Source organism: Poromitra crassiceps (genome assembly GCF_964638095.1).
Source record: "Poromitra crassiceps genome assembly, chromosome: 4".
NCBI lineage: Eukaryota > Metazoa > Chordata > Actinopteri > Beryciformes > Melamphaidae > Poromitra > Poromitra crassiceps.
In genome coordinates this window covers 4,579,394-4,593,175 of record NC_139626.1, presented here as the reverse complement: position 1 = coordinate 4,593,175, position 13,782 = coordinate 4,579,394, and the positions used below count along the sequence as shown (strand labels likewise).

The 13,782-nt window shown below is 45.7% G+C and overlaps 1 protein-coding gene across 1 annotated transcript in view; it reads right to left on the bottom strand.

The window, feature by feature from the left end:
• plce1 (phospholipase C, epsilon 1) overlaps window positions 1-13,782 on the bottom strand; it is a gene marked incomplete at both ends in the record, with an annotated part of 180,365 nt that overhangs the window by 93,340 nt on the left and 73,243 nt on the right. The window contains one exon of the mRNA XM_083635075.1: window positions 1,816-1,967. Within this exon, the coding sequence (XP_083491201.1) occupies window positions 1,816-1,967 (152 nt within the window). The remainder of the gene's footprint in view (window positions 1-1,815; window positions 1,968-13,782) is intronic.

Below are 13,782 nucleotides of genomic sequence, written 5' to 3'. Positions count from 1 at the left end.
CTGCCCCAGATCTGCTCATCTTATCTTGTGTCTTTTTCACACATTTCTCTATATTGACTTTTTCTAGATTTCTTCGGTGAAGCAGTAAAGCTACGTTATCTATTGGCTTAGAATATGAGGCTTCGCACATTTGTTGTTGTTTTTCTCACTCTGAGCACTTTTATTGTTGTGAGCGGGTCCATTGTTTAGCCCAGTGGTGCCCAATTTGGGGCCCGCGGGCCAAGTTTGGCCCGCGCTCTGTTTGTTTTGGCCCGCCACGGATTAAAAAAAAAAAAAAAAAAAAAAAAAAAATTGGTCCCGATTTTTTTAAATCCAGAATGCAACTCTGGCAAGTTATCAGATATCTGCACTGATTGCAAAGGGTGGACGAGCTTTTTCATGTGGTGACTGACTTTGTGAAACAGTGTCTGAATGTGGCTGCGGATACTGTGTTCAGTCCTGAGATTGCATCCCTGCAAATTGTCATGGCAAATTGTTTACAAAAGATGGACAATAAAGCTGATTTTCAAAGTACCTTGAGGATTTTTCAAGTTGTGAATTAAGTCAAATTTCTCTCTTGATTACAAAGGTGGAAAATACAACTGTTTTTAACTGGGTGTTTACTGATTAAATGTTTAAGCTCCCCACAAATGCAGATGTTTTTTTTTAAATATATATAACCAATTGCAAATTATTACAATTACCAAACAGATAAAAAGTAGATTATTATATTGAAATGTTATTTTAGATTTAGAATGTTAATTTTCTATAAAACACAATACATTTTAATGTAATTCCACAACGTTTATTTTTGGCCCTCGGCCCTCCACCCAGATTGAGTTTTGGCCCTTCATGGGGGAAAGAATTTGGGCACCCCTGGTTTAGCCTATTCATGTTACAGGGATCAACCGAGGGGTGTTCAACTATGAAATCGGTGTGCACAGTTTTGCTACGGTTCCCCGGTTGAACGCTCATGTTTCCGTTTAAAGAAACATTTTGCTACGTGTTGTCGGGGCTGAACACACCCTCCTATCCTGACAGTGTGCGGTGTGGCCCTTGGTGTGAGTCTGCGAGACAAAATCGTTACAATATACAAATACACGGTTTCTATCCAGAGTTTAGCTGCCAGCTTCCAGTCGGACAGGAGTTGCAGTGAGAGCAGAGCATGGATGCTCAAAGGAGGGGAGAGTCGCTACGTGAACAACATGGTGCCACACTGGACATTACAGTCAAACAACGTGTGCAGCCCGGGCATCAAACTGTTAGCAGTAACGTTATAGTTATGGTGCGTTCATGTGCTGTCGGAGTCATTGGAAAAATTTTGATTCCCAGAGGAAAAATTCACGTGAGCGGCCACTCAAGTCGGAACAACAAGTCGGCAACTCTGTGAGAATTTTGGTACACGAGTTGCCGACTTGACGTCATTATGCAGAAAACATGGCGGACAAGAATAGATTTTTGTTTGATGCTAAGAATCTTTTTATTATAGCCTATGTAATGAGTGTATTTCGCATCAACTATTTGCTAACATGTCGTCATGTGGTTTAATATGGTGTTACCGTTAGTTGCTGTCCTCCTAGAGTGACCTAGTTTACTTAGAAAATGTATCTATTGCGTGATAACAACTCAGGAAGGAGCAATAACGTTATCTGCATGGTGCGCCTCCACCAGTAACGGTACATTCGCACAGATATTGCTGCAGACTACAACCAGTCTAGTTCAAAATCACTAATAATATAAAGTTCCATATTGTTTCAGCCTACGTGGATAGCAACATGACTCTGTGCGTGCGTGCGTGTGTGTGTGCGCGTGCGTGTGCTTGTGTGTTCCTCCCACCCGCTGGTAGAGCCGCTGTTCCTGCTCGGTGAGGATACAGGCGATCTCCTCTGGGAACTGGACTAGGTGGCGCAGCTCGGACAGCTCCTTACTGATCCCACTGATGCTGGGAGGAAGGGAGCTGCTGGCCATACTGTTAGCCAGCTGACGCTCTGCATGGAGATAGAGAGAGGGGGGGGGGTGAAGGGAAAGCGAGAGAGAGGGAGGGAGGGAGAGAGAGAGGGAGAGGGAGAGCGAGAGGGAGGGAGGGAGGGAGAGAGAGGGAGAGAAAGAGTTAAAACGTTTTACTTGACTGATGCTAATTTCCTTCAGAGACAGGGAGATGCTGCTAGCTGTATTGCTATCCAGCTGATATTTTAGTAAACAGTGGTTCCCAAACTGGGGTACAAGTACCCCTAGGGGTATGTGGAGGTACTACAGGCGGACAGGGGGTACTGGAGAGATAGGGGTAAATGGAGAAATGTAAGAATCGTGAAAACAAATTAATAAAATAAATGTGCTCAGGAGGCACTAATTGCAACTCTTTCCCTCCATTTCTTATTTTGTAATGTTCTATTCTTCAAAAGGTGGCTTATCATTCATATTATGCTGTAGTTTTGTCTCTCCTGCAGTTTTCTAAGCAACATGTTGTAGAAAATGTTGTAAAGGGGGGTACTACTTGGATTCAAAAATCAGGGAAAAGCCAAAGAAGGTTGAGCCCCACTGTTCTAGATGGAGAGGGGGAGAGAGAGAGAGGGGGGGGGGGGGAGAGATAGAGAATGTTGGCTGCACTGTTAACCCATTGATACCTGATGCAGCATTTGTGTGTGTATCCCTTTAAGACCGCGAACCGCGTTAACGCGGTTCGCGGTCTTAAAGGGATACGCACACAAATGAGGGATATATACACGCAAATGCTGCATCAGGTATCAATGGGTTAAACAGCTGATGGTCTGGAGAGAGACGGAGGGAAGGAGAGCAGGAAGGAAAGAGATGAGAGGGAGAAAGTGTCATGTTTTCTCCTCTGGGGGTTTACACAGACCCGTCCAATCCCCTCATTCCCAGAGAGAGTACACCCCAGCCTGGCTCCAGCCTGACCCCAGCCTGGCTCCAGCCCGACCCCAGCCTGACCCCAGCCTGACCTCAGCCTGACCCCAGCCTGACCCCAGCCCGACCTCAGCCTGACCCCAGCCTGGCTCCAGCCTGACCCCAGCCTGACCCCAGCCTGACCTCAGCCTGGCTCCAGCCTGACCCCAGCCTGACCCCAGCCTGGCTCCAGCCTGACCCCAGCCTGGCTCCAGCCTGACCCCAGCCTGACCCCAGCCTGGCTCCAGCCTGACCCCAGCCTGGCTCCAGCCTGACTCCAGCCTGGCTCCAGCCTGACCCCAGCCCGACCCCAGCCTGACCCCAGCCTGGCTCCAGCCTGACCCCAGCCTGACTCCAGCCTGACCCCAGCCTGACCCCAGCCTGGCTCCAGCCTGACCCCAGCCTGGGTCCAGCCTGACCCCAGCCTGGCTCCAGCCTGACCCCAGCCTGGCTCCAGCCTGACCCCAGCCTGGCTCCAGCCTGACCCCAGCCTGGCTCCAGCCCGGCCCGCCAAGTTAAGTCTGCACACATCACCCTCTGAAAGTAAACAGCATTGATCATCAGCCAGTTCCCCTGTTTAAATTTCATCTGCTCCATTAGTAGTCTGTTCACACACACACACACACACACAGACAGACAGACAGACAGACAGACAGACACACACACACACAAAAGAGAGGTAGACATACTGTACATTGCCTGGACGCATGCCATGCAAACTAATGTGCACACGCATAAACATATTCTCTCTCTCTTCTCTCTCTCTCTCTCTCTCTCTCTCTCTCTCTCTCTCTCTCTCTCTCACACACACACACACACGACATGATGACAAGAATATATATACAGTATATGAGCTGTACACACATACAAACCCAACCAGACACACACTCTTCTGTTGGACAGTGTGACGTTGGAAATCATAAAGTTGTCCTTGCTCTTTGCACAAAGAGGAACCAAGCTCTTTGTACTGGATTTGGAGACCTTGGGAATTTCTGCAGTATCAGTATCAGTGCATCCATAGCTGTAGGCTATAGAAAAACACCAGTCACAGTTGCTGTGTGATGAACAACTAAAGGGCTTTTCACACTACACTTAGCCAGGGTTAAGTCAGTCTCTTAGCCTGGGGCTAAGAAAGCTGTTAGCCCAGGGCTAAGAAAGCTGTTAGCCCAGGGCTAAGACAGCTGTTAGCCCAGGGCTAAGAAAGCTGTTAGCCCAGGGCTAAGAAAGCTGTTAGCCCAGGGCTAAGAAAGCTGTTAGCCCAGGGCTAAGAAAGCTGTTAGCCCAGGGCTAAGAAAGCTTTCACACTTGCACAATCCTGGCCCTGCACTCCAAAGTGGACTAACCCCGACTTCAGCCCCGGCTAGCTGGCCCTGCTCTGGAGCAGGGTTAGCCTAGACTTTCCATCTAAACACAGGGCTAAAAGTTGCCAGTGTGAAACGGGGCCAGAGACTGTGCAAAGGAAACAATGTGAATCGCATAGCCCTGGTTGTAGGTTAAGCTGGGTTAACAATGCGTGTGTGAAAAGGGGCTAAGATAGCCCCAGGCTAACTTAGCCCAGGGCATAGCCCCCCGGGCTAAGAGCATGTATTGTGAAAAGCCCTTAAAGTCGAGCTGAACCCAAAAATGACTTTTCTTTTCGCTCAAATACCTGGGTATGCAGTGCACAGTGATGGGCAAGCTACTTGGAAAATGTAGTAAGCTAAGCTATCAGTTACTCTCGATTAAATATAGCTAAACTACATTGAAGCTATCCCCAGAGAAATGTAGCAAGCTAAGCTACGAGCAACATGGCAAAAGCAGCTTGCTACATCAAAGCTATTTTTTTCTCACATTGAATCAACTTCATGTCAAAGAACAACTTTCCACCAAACAAATAGGCAGGCAACAAAAAAAATCGCATTTTGATTGTTTATTATATTATAAAAGACACTGAAACTCTCACTGGCACAATATTCAAAAACAGACAATAAAACCTGAAATTGTGGCTCCCTCTGGCTCTGCCATCTTTCAAAGTTTGTTGCTGATGTGACTTCGCCAGCACATGACATATTTTGCCCTACCCAGTCTTCATTGCCTAAACCCAACCCAATCAGAGGCAGAGTAGTGCCGGGTCTTGCTGCAAGAGAGGCAAGGATGCTAAAAAGCAAGGATGAGACAACAACACTTGTTGTCTGTCATAATGGAACTGGAAGTGCTTTATTGGCTACACAGGCACACTTGACATATGCAATGTCTCCTCCTGTTTAACTAATTGAGTGCCAGCCACTTTTGGAGAACGGAAGCTCCCAGTGCCAGAGTTTCAGAGCGTTTTCAGTGATTTCTCGAGGCCCACAGAATATTGTGTGATATTACTATGTAAACACCGAACATGCACAAAGAACGAGGAGACTCTCTTCTATCATCTGCAAAAAAAAGTTTATTGATCCCATTTTCCGTTCTTTAGTTATGAGCCGGAGAAGATAGGCTGTTTTGAGCAAAAAGACAGTTTTCAAATTTTAAGCTGAGATATTCAGCCTTTTGTGAAATGCAGCATTTCAAGCACATTCACTGATGCTAGCTAATATTTTCTGATGTAGTGACGTGGTGTAGTTCTGTGGAGCCTGCGTGCCCCACCCCCCTCTCCCCGCCTCAGCTGCAAACTCCTCCCCACACGCACCCAGTCTATTTTCGGAGCCTCCGTTTTTGCGCCGGGCGGCTCCCGGCCGTCTCCCAGCGCGACAAGGAAATGCCAAACGGGACTGCAGGGATAGGTTTGGCCCTTCGGCGTCGGGTGCTGCCTTTCTGGCGGGTAATCGTGTGGAGAAACTATATGCAGACAGACAGACAGAGGCAGAGGAGCTCAGTTGTGTGCGCGGATTGACTGATGTTCGCAGCCCGACGTCAGCTGCAGACAGAGCAATCTATATGGCTCTGGCTGCAGCATGCATCGGCTTCTCTTTGATCACGGCTTTTTGCTGCAGTTTGCGGGACCTTTCTGTAATCTGGAGAGCACTGTCGCCACCTAATGAGTCCGTAAAATAGGTTATACACCTTCAATAGCTCCGATATTTGTACAGGAGATGCCTGATTCTTTGATCCACGTCCCACCGTCAAAAAACGCAATTGACGAACATGTTCGTCCTTGGCACTCTACGTTACTAAACCAATTGACGAACATGTTCGTCCATGGCACTCAATGAGTTAATCCAAACCACAGCAGAAATCTCCACTGCGTGCTTTGCTCATGGATTTTCTCTGGCGAGTAGCTTGTAGCTTTTGCGGGAAGCTACAAGCTACTTGGGTCTATAAATAGCTTAGCTACTGAAAAAGCTACTTGGTTCAAAAGTAGTGAAGCTACCACCAAGCTACTGAGAAATGTAGTTAAGCTATGTAGCTTCGCTACTTGTAGCAAGCTACTGCCCAACACTGGCAGTGCACCTATTTAATAATGTATGCCAAAAAAAATCACAAACATCTAATTTCTTTAGTTTTTCCACACTTTTTCACATCAAAGGTTCATTTATCAAGATTTCAATCTACAGTTTGCTGACGTCACCTAGTACTATCATATTTCTACCCCATTTCAACCAATAATATCACGACATGCAATCAAATCAAACCTTCATTTCAGGATAATTTTCTCTTCCAAATGAAGTAGAAAATGGCGCCTAGTGCCTGTCATCTGGCAGAATTCCTATCCCATAAACTAACTACCGTACTAGCTTGGCCAATTGTATGAAACATGAACAAAAAACAAAAACTATAATCTCTAAGAATGCAAAGAAATGTAACATTCCAGGAATATCGTATTTACAGAAATAGCGTGAATGGCGCGTGCTTGAGAGCGTGGTAGTCAGGGGTCGCCCCTCGGAGATTCCAGGCGGGCGGGCAGCACCCATGCATCGGATTGTCTGCTGGCTCCGCACGAAGCAGCTGGCTGCCTGGTACTCTGCGGATCCCACTCGCGTAGCACGACAACACGCTGAATCCCACTGGATTTGGGGGTGGAACACGCCATGATTGACCAATGCCAAAGCCAGTCGACAGAATTGTCAAATCAAATCATCGACACCGTATGGTCCGCCTCTCAATTTGTTTTCAGTCTGAAACGGACTCAGATGCACGTGACGAACGGGTTCACCTCGACTTTAAGAGTGAAACAAGGCCGGTTCTCTGGCCCCCCTCCCTCTCTCCCTGTCTCTATATTCCACAAAACTCCCCAATTCGTTTACCATTAATAGATTAGAAGTACAGTGGTCATTTTGGATCGGTGCACATTTCTCTCATCAGATAGTTGTAGTAGTGACAAGTTACTACAATGTCCTGTACAATTACTCTATTTGCTTGTAAATAAGAAAAGTTTGTGATTCTAATTCATTTTTTGTCTCAATTTTTTCGTCCATTTGGTGGACTAGGGACTTAAGCAGGGAGAAGCACACAAAAAAAGATTGACTACTTTACATGCACACAATATTACACTATTATTGCGAAAATGATAATATTCTGAATTTGATAAGGCTCATGTAAACAGTATATTGAGGGTTGGATTTTCAGAATTTGGCGTTTTTCCCGAATTTAGCATTTTCCGATTAAGACATAGAGATATGCTGATATTATTCTGGGTTTAGGAGCATCCTTTGGGTCGGGGCGCCTGTTCAGAGTGGAAGGGAAATGGTTGGAATAGCGTGATCCTCCTATGTGCTACGTCCTACCGGTGAAGCTCCAGCTGTCAGGTGAAAAGAAGCGGCTGGCTACTGCTCATGTCTCGGAGGAAGCATGGTGCTAGTCTCGGCTCTCCCCAGATCGGCAGAGGGTGCAGCAGCGACCGGGGCAGCAGGGGGAATAATTGGCGAAGTACAATTGGGGAGAAAAAATGGGATAAAATTGCGGGGAAGGGGGACACATGACATGTATAGTATACAGCGCATTCGGAATATCCGTCTCAATCAGGGTGTTTTACGGCAGTTTGTGTGACACGGGCATCTTTCCTGTTTGCGGTCAGCTGATGTGTGCTAGCCAGATCAGCTGATGTGTGCTAGCCAGATCAGCTGATGTGTGCTAGCCAGATCAGCTGATGTGTGCTAGCCAGATCAGCTGATGTGTGCTAGCCAGAGAAGCGTGTGAAAAGAAAAGCCCACACTTCTGATTGGAACGCTACAGTATTCTGAGTATGAACGGCTGCATGGAAACGGGAATATTAGCGGATTATTCGTTTAGTCGGAATACCAGGAATTAGACTCCTGGTTATTGTCAACTGTCACACGCACAGAAGCGCACGTACAGTATATATACAGACAAGAGCACACACACACACACTAGAGCTGGGCTCGGGCTGAATTTTCCTTACCGAACCCGACCGAGCCCGTCACATTATTAGCCGAGCCCGGCCCGGCCCGACAGGTGTCAATTGATAATCTGTCCGAGCCCGGCCCGAACCCCCTCCCTGATTTTTTTTCCACCCTCGGAGCGCAGCGAGCGCATAATTCAATGAGTCTGTCCAGCCTATAAACAGCCCTATATAATCCCAAACCAAAATCAGTCCTCGTAATTCAAAGCAGTCAATGATTAATACGTAATGTACAAAGCAAAGCACCAAACAGCCTAATTCGTGCGTGCCGTGCACTGCCCACACAGTCCCACATCGCTGAAAGAAGTACTGCACGGTGTCCGCGACACGCAGCTGACTCCGGGCAGAGCAGCAGAGTGCATGTCTGGGCGTGTTTCATTCGATGCCTTCAGGTGCTTTCATTAACGTAGTAAATCAGCTCAGGAGCTGATGATAGATATATTTGAAGGCAAAAACAAGTGACTGATTACGTGACCGAGCCCGGCCCGAGCCCGAACGCGACTTCAATGTTTCTGTCCGAACCCGGCCCGTAAGTCGGGCCGGGTTCGGGTTCCGAGTCCGACGGGCCGGGTAGCCCTGCTCTAACACACACACACACACACACACACACACACACACACACACACGCGTGAATATAAAATACACACACAGACGCACACACTTCAAGATGCCCTGGGTAACCCTTGAGATGTGCTACAGGTAGTCATGGCAACAGCAGTAACTGCTCTGCAGGAACAAACGCTTATTTGCAGAGTTTGATTTGTGGATCCGGACTAACAGCTTCTGTAATGAACTGTGTGTGTGTGTGTGTGTGTGTGTGTGTGTGTGTGTGTGTGTGTGTGTGTGTGTGTGTGTGTGTGTGTGTGTCTGTGTGTGTGTGTGTGTGTGTGTGTGTGTGTGTGTGTGTGTGTGTGTGTGTGTGTGTGTGTGTGTGATTGATATACAGTAAATAGGAGAGACTGTAGAAAAAATGAAAGAAAATGACAAGAGGGAAAGAAAATGGGTCCCATGAGAGAAATGGAGAGAAAGCTGGAGATAAGGACAGAGTAAAGAAGCGAGATCAGGGATGTAATCAGGCACACAGATAGCAAATGAATGTTGAGCACACGGTTCTGTAAGTCCAAAAAAACACATTAAATTCAGTTAAAAAATAAGTCATATCTCGAGAGTGAAAGACTTAAAAAGAGAGAGAAAAAGTGAGGGCAGATAAAGGGAGAAATGATGTGTGCTAGCCAGATCAGCTGATGTGTGCTAGCCAGATCAGCTGATGTGTGCTAGCCAGATCAGCTGATGTGTGCTAGCCAGAGAAGCGTGTGAAAAGAAAAGCCCACACTTCTGATTGGAACGCTACAGTATTCTGAGTATGAACGGCTGCATGGAAACGGGAATATTAGCGGATTATTCGTTTAGTCGGAATACCAGGAATTAGACTCCTGGTTATTGTCAACTGTCACACGCACAGAAGCGCACGTACAGTATATATACAGACAAGAGCACACACACACACACTAGAGCTGGGCTCGGGCTGAATTTTCCTTACCGAACGCGACCGAGCCCGTCACATTATTAGCCGAGCCCGGCCCGGCCCAAAAGGTGTCAATTGATAATCTGTCCGAGCCCGGCCCGAACCCCCTCCGTGATTTTTTTTCCACCCTCGGAGCGCAGCGAGCGCATAATTCAATGAGTCTGTCCAGCCTATAAACAGCCCTATATAATCCCAAACCAAAATCAGTCCTCGTAATTCAAAGCAGTCAATGATTAATACGTAATGTACAAAGCAAAGCACCAAACAGCCTAATTCGTGCGTGCCGTGCACTGCCCACACAGTCCCACATCGCTGAAAGAAGTACTGCACGGTGTCCGCGACACGCAGCTGACTCCGGGCAGAGCAGCAGAGTGCATGTCTGGGCGTGTTTCATTCGATGCCTTCAGGTGCTTTCATTAACGTAGTAAATCAGCTCAGGAGCTGATGATAGATATATTTGAAGGCAAAAACAAGTGACTGATTACGTGACCGAGCCCGGCCCGAGCCCGAACGCGACTTCAATGTTTCTGTCCGAACCCGGCCCGTAAGTCGGGCCGGGTTCGGGTTCCGAGTCCGACGGGCCGGGTAGCCCTGCTCTAACACACACACACACACACACACACACACACACACACGCGTGAATATAAAATACACACACAGACGCACACACTTCAAGATGCCCTGGGTAACCCTTGAGATGTGCTACAGGTAGTCATGGCAACAGCAGTAACTGCTCTGCAGGAACAAACGCTTATTTGCAGAGTTTGATTTGTGGATCCGGACTAACAGCTTCTGTAATGAACTGTGTGTGTGTGTGTGTGTGTGTGTGTGTGTGTGTGTGTGTGTGTGTGTGTGTGTGTGTGTGTGTGTGTGTGTGTGTCTGTGTGTGTGTGTGTGTGTGTGTGTGTGTGTGTGTGTGTGTGTGTGTGTGTGTGTGTGTGTGTGTGTGATTGATATACAGTAAATAGGAGAGACTGTAGAAAAAATGAAAGAAAATGACAAGAGGGAAAGAAAATGGGTCCCATGAGAGAAATGGAGAGAAAGCTGGAGATAAGGACAGAGTAAAGAAGCGAGATCAGGGATGTAATCAGGCACACAGATAGCAAATGAATGTTGAGCACACGGTTCTGTAAGTCCAAAAAAACACATTAAATTCAGTTAAAAAATAAGTCATATCTCAAGAGTGAAAGACTTAAAAAGAGAGAGAAAAAGTGAGGGCAGATAAAGGGAGAAATAAGTGGAGAGAGTGGAGTTTTTTGTAGTTTCCCCTGCTAGACAGTGGAAACTACAAAAATAGCAGGTGTGAGCAATCTATCACAGCTAGATGTACCACTGAAGACCCTACAGAGAGAAAGACTAGAGGTCATGAATGAGATGGATATTCTGATGCTATGCAGGATATATCTGACCTATAAATCAAGTTGGGGGGGAAATACTCCACTATGTTACTGAGCAAATACCATAAACATAACTCAACAAATAAATATGGTTCCTTGGCTCTCAGTAAAAAACAGATGATTTGATAGCAAGATCCATCTGGGCAAATGGACCCTGGGCATCAGTTGATTTGATCTGAATAAAAACCTTGCTTAATTGACTGAATATAAAACATGACACATGGTTTAATATCATCACAGAAAATGGCAAGCAGATTTTGTGAGCACGCTGTAAATTTGGATAATATCCAAATCTATTATGTAGTCCTAATCTTTCATTTCTCAAGCCTATGGCCAATATCCCTCATCTGTCCCTCTGTCTCAGCTGTTTTTACAAGCTGACCTTTTGAAGTGGAAAAAGATAAGCCCTCAAATCACTGATATGAATTTCATCACCACGCAGCAGCCGCAAAATAATAGTGTAATTCACTCATTCATTCATTTATTCCTCCTTTAAACTGGGATAGACACAGTCGGAGCAAGCTGCCAGTTTCCGCAGTGCCCTGTTGAGGCAGTGACAAAAGGTTCTAAAAAGGTTCCTACAGTATGAATGATTTAAAAACTAAGGTACAGTACACCATTAGGCTACATATATCAGAAAAATCACTCGCCGCCCGTGACATGATAAAAAGAAAAATTGTGAGAAGTCCAAGGAGCAACCTCCACGACTGAAAAATGAAGCCAACATACTTCCTGTGCGAATAGGGCTAAAGAGGCAAGGGAAATCCATTTTATATGGGACCTTTAAAGCAATCCAGGACATTTCCCACAAGATTGAACATTGCAGTGCAGAAGCGATGTTCTTGTCTGTTTATGGTGATCATACTAATGTCTCAACAATATCAATGTGGTAATGATTTATTGATGTTGAAATTCTACGTGACACCTGTAACAATTCCATTTTAAAAGTCTGATTCATTAACAATTGCCCTATCCATTGCTACCTTCTATAGATCACCTGAATTGCAGACCTGGCCGAACATCTGTTCTGCACAACATATGTTCTGTTGGCCCATGACTGAGGTAATAAGGTGATCTGTTATGTTCTGTTGGCCCGTGAGAAATGTTGGATCAGAAGTAGAACCACTCGTTTGAGAAACACTGAAGCAGAGAAGCACTCCTGCTGTGAGACATTTACGAGAACATGAGCCAGGAGCAACTGTCCCTGATCTTTATGCATGGGTTTACTCATCTGTATGCTGAATTGTGTGTGTGTGTGTGTGTGTGTGTGTGTGTGTGTGTGTGTGTGTGTGTGTGTGTGTGTGTGTGTGTGTGTGTGTGTGTGCATGCATGCGTGTGTGCGTGTGTGAGAGAGAGAGAGAGAGAGAGAGAGAGAGAGAGAGAGAGAGAGAGGGTGTGTGTGTGTATGTGTGTGTGTGTGTGGCTAATGTTAGATCCTGCTCTGAATGCAAAGGCGAATGGAGTCGATTGGCCGAACATCCTTTTGAACGATTTTATAATGGCATTTCTGCTTTAACAAATAGTATGCCATGGAGAGAGTGAGACAGGAAGTGTGTGTGCGACGTGCGTGTGTTTGTAGTGTTTTGAGAGTGCTGCGTTTTATGACTTTATGATCTTTTAACGGACATTTCAAGCTTTGCAACTGATATTCAGACCAGTCCCAATTTTCAATCTATCCTGTACGGTGTTTGGAACAACACAACAACTTTGTTGTTAAGAGGAATCCTTTGATTGCTGTGTGATCTTTATCTCTTCTAGAAAGTCCTACTCAGTCACGATCCATACATACAGGCAGTGACTGTGACGCTTGAGAAAGATGAATATCAGCCTTATTTACATAGTGAAAAGTATTTGGATTTTATTCGCCATTTGTAGGTTATTTTTCTTTTACCTTATTAATAGTCAAGCATACTATGGAATCCAACAGGACATAATACAACAGGATCTTAGCCAACAGAATACTTATTTGGAGGTAGAAAATAAACACTGAACACAATTGGCTGGTTACTCCAAACCCCTCCCCCCACTTCCCGATGAAACTAATAGAGAGGCAAAGTGAACGTCACTTCCTGCTTCAGCACTGTACCAGAGATTTTCTTCCACAATTTATTTTCCCATAGACATTTGGTAAAATGCTTATAAAAATAGTTTTACTTGGTCAAACCAAACGGTTCAGCTATATTTAGAATCGGGAGTGAACATTTCACTTGGACCAAAACTAAAAAAAACAACATTGAAAAAATATTTTCTTTAAACCCGCATTTTTTTTTACATTTTGGTCCGAGTGAAATGTTATGCGGTCTCTCCTGTTTCTATCTGAACCGCTTGGTTTGAACAAGTAAAACTATTTTTATAAGCATTTTACGAAATGTCTATGGGAAAATAAATGTCGGATGAAAATCTTTGGTACAGTGGTGAAGCAGGAAGTGACGTTCACTTTGGCTCTCTATACCGTCATATAGCGTTATACTGGGGTGTAATGTCAGGAAGGCCCAAGCCTAAAACCAAGAGCTGACTCATGGTCAAGCAGCACCTTGAAGATTGTGTTGTTGAATGGGTGAATCAGACGTTATTTATACCAGCCAAAGCACAGGAACCTTGAACATAGACTCCCCGTGCCGGAACCGCCCCCACCTTCACAAATGCACATACTG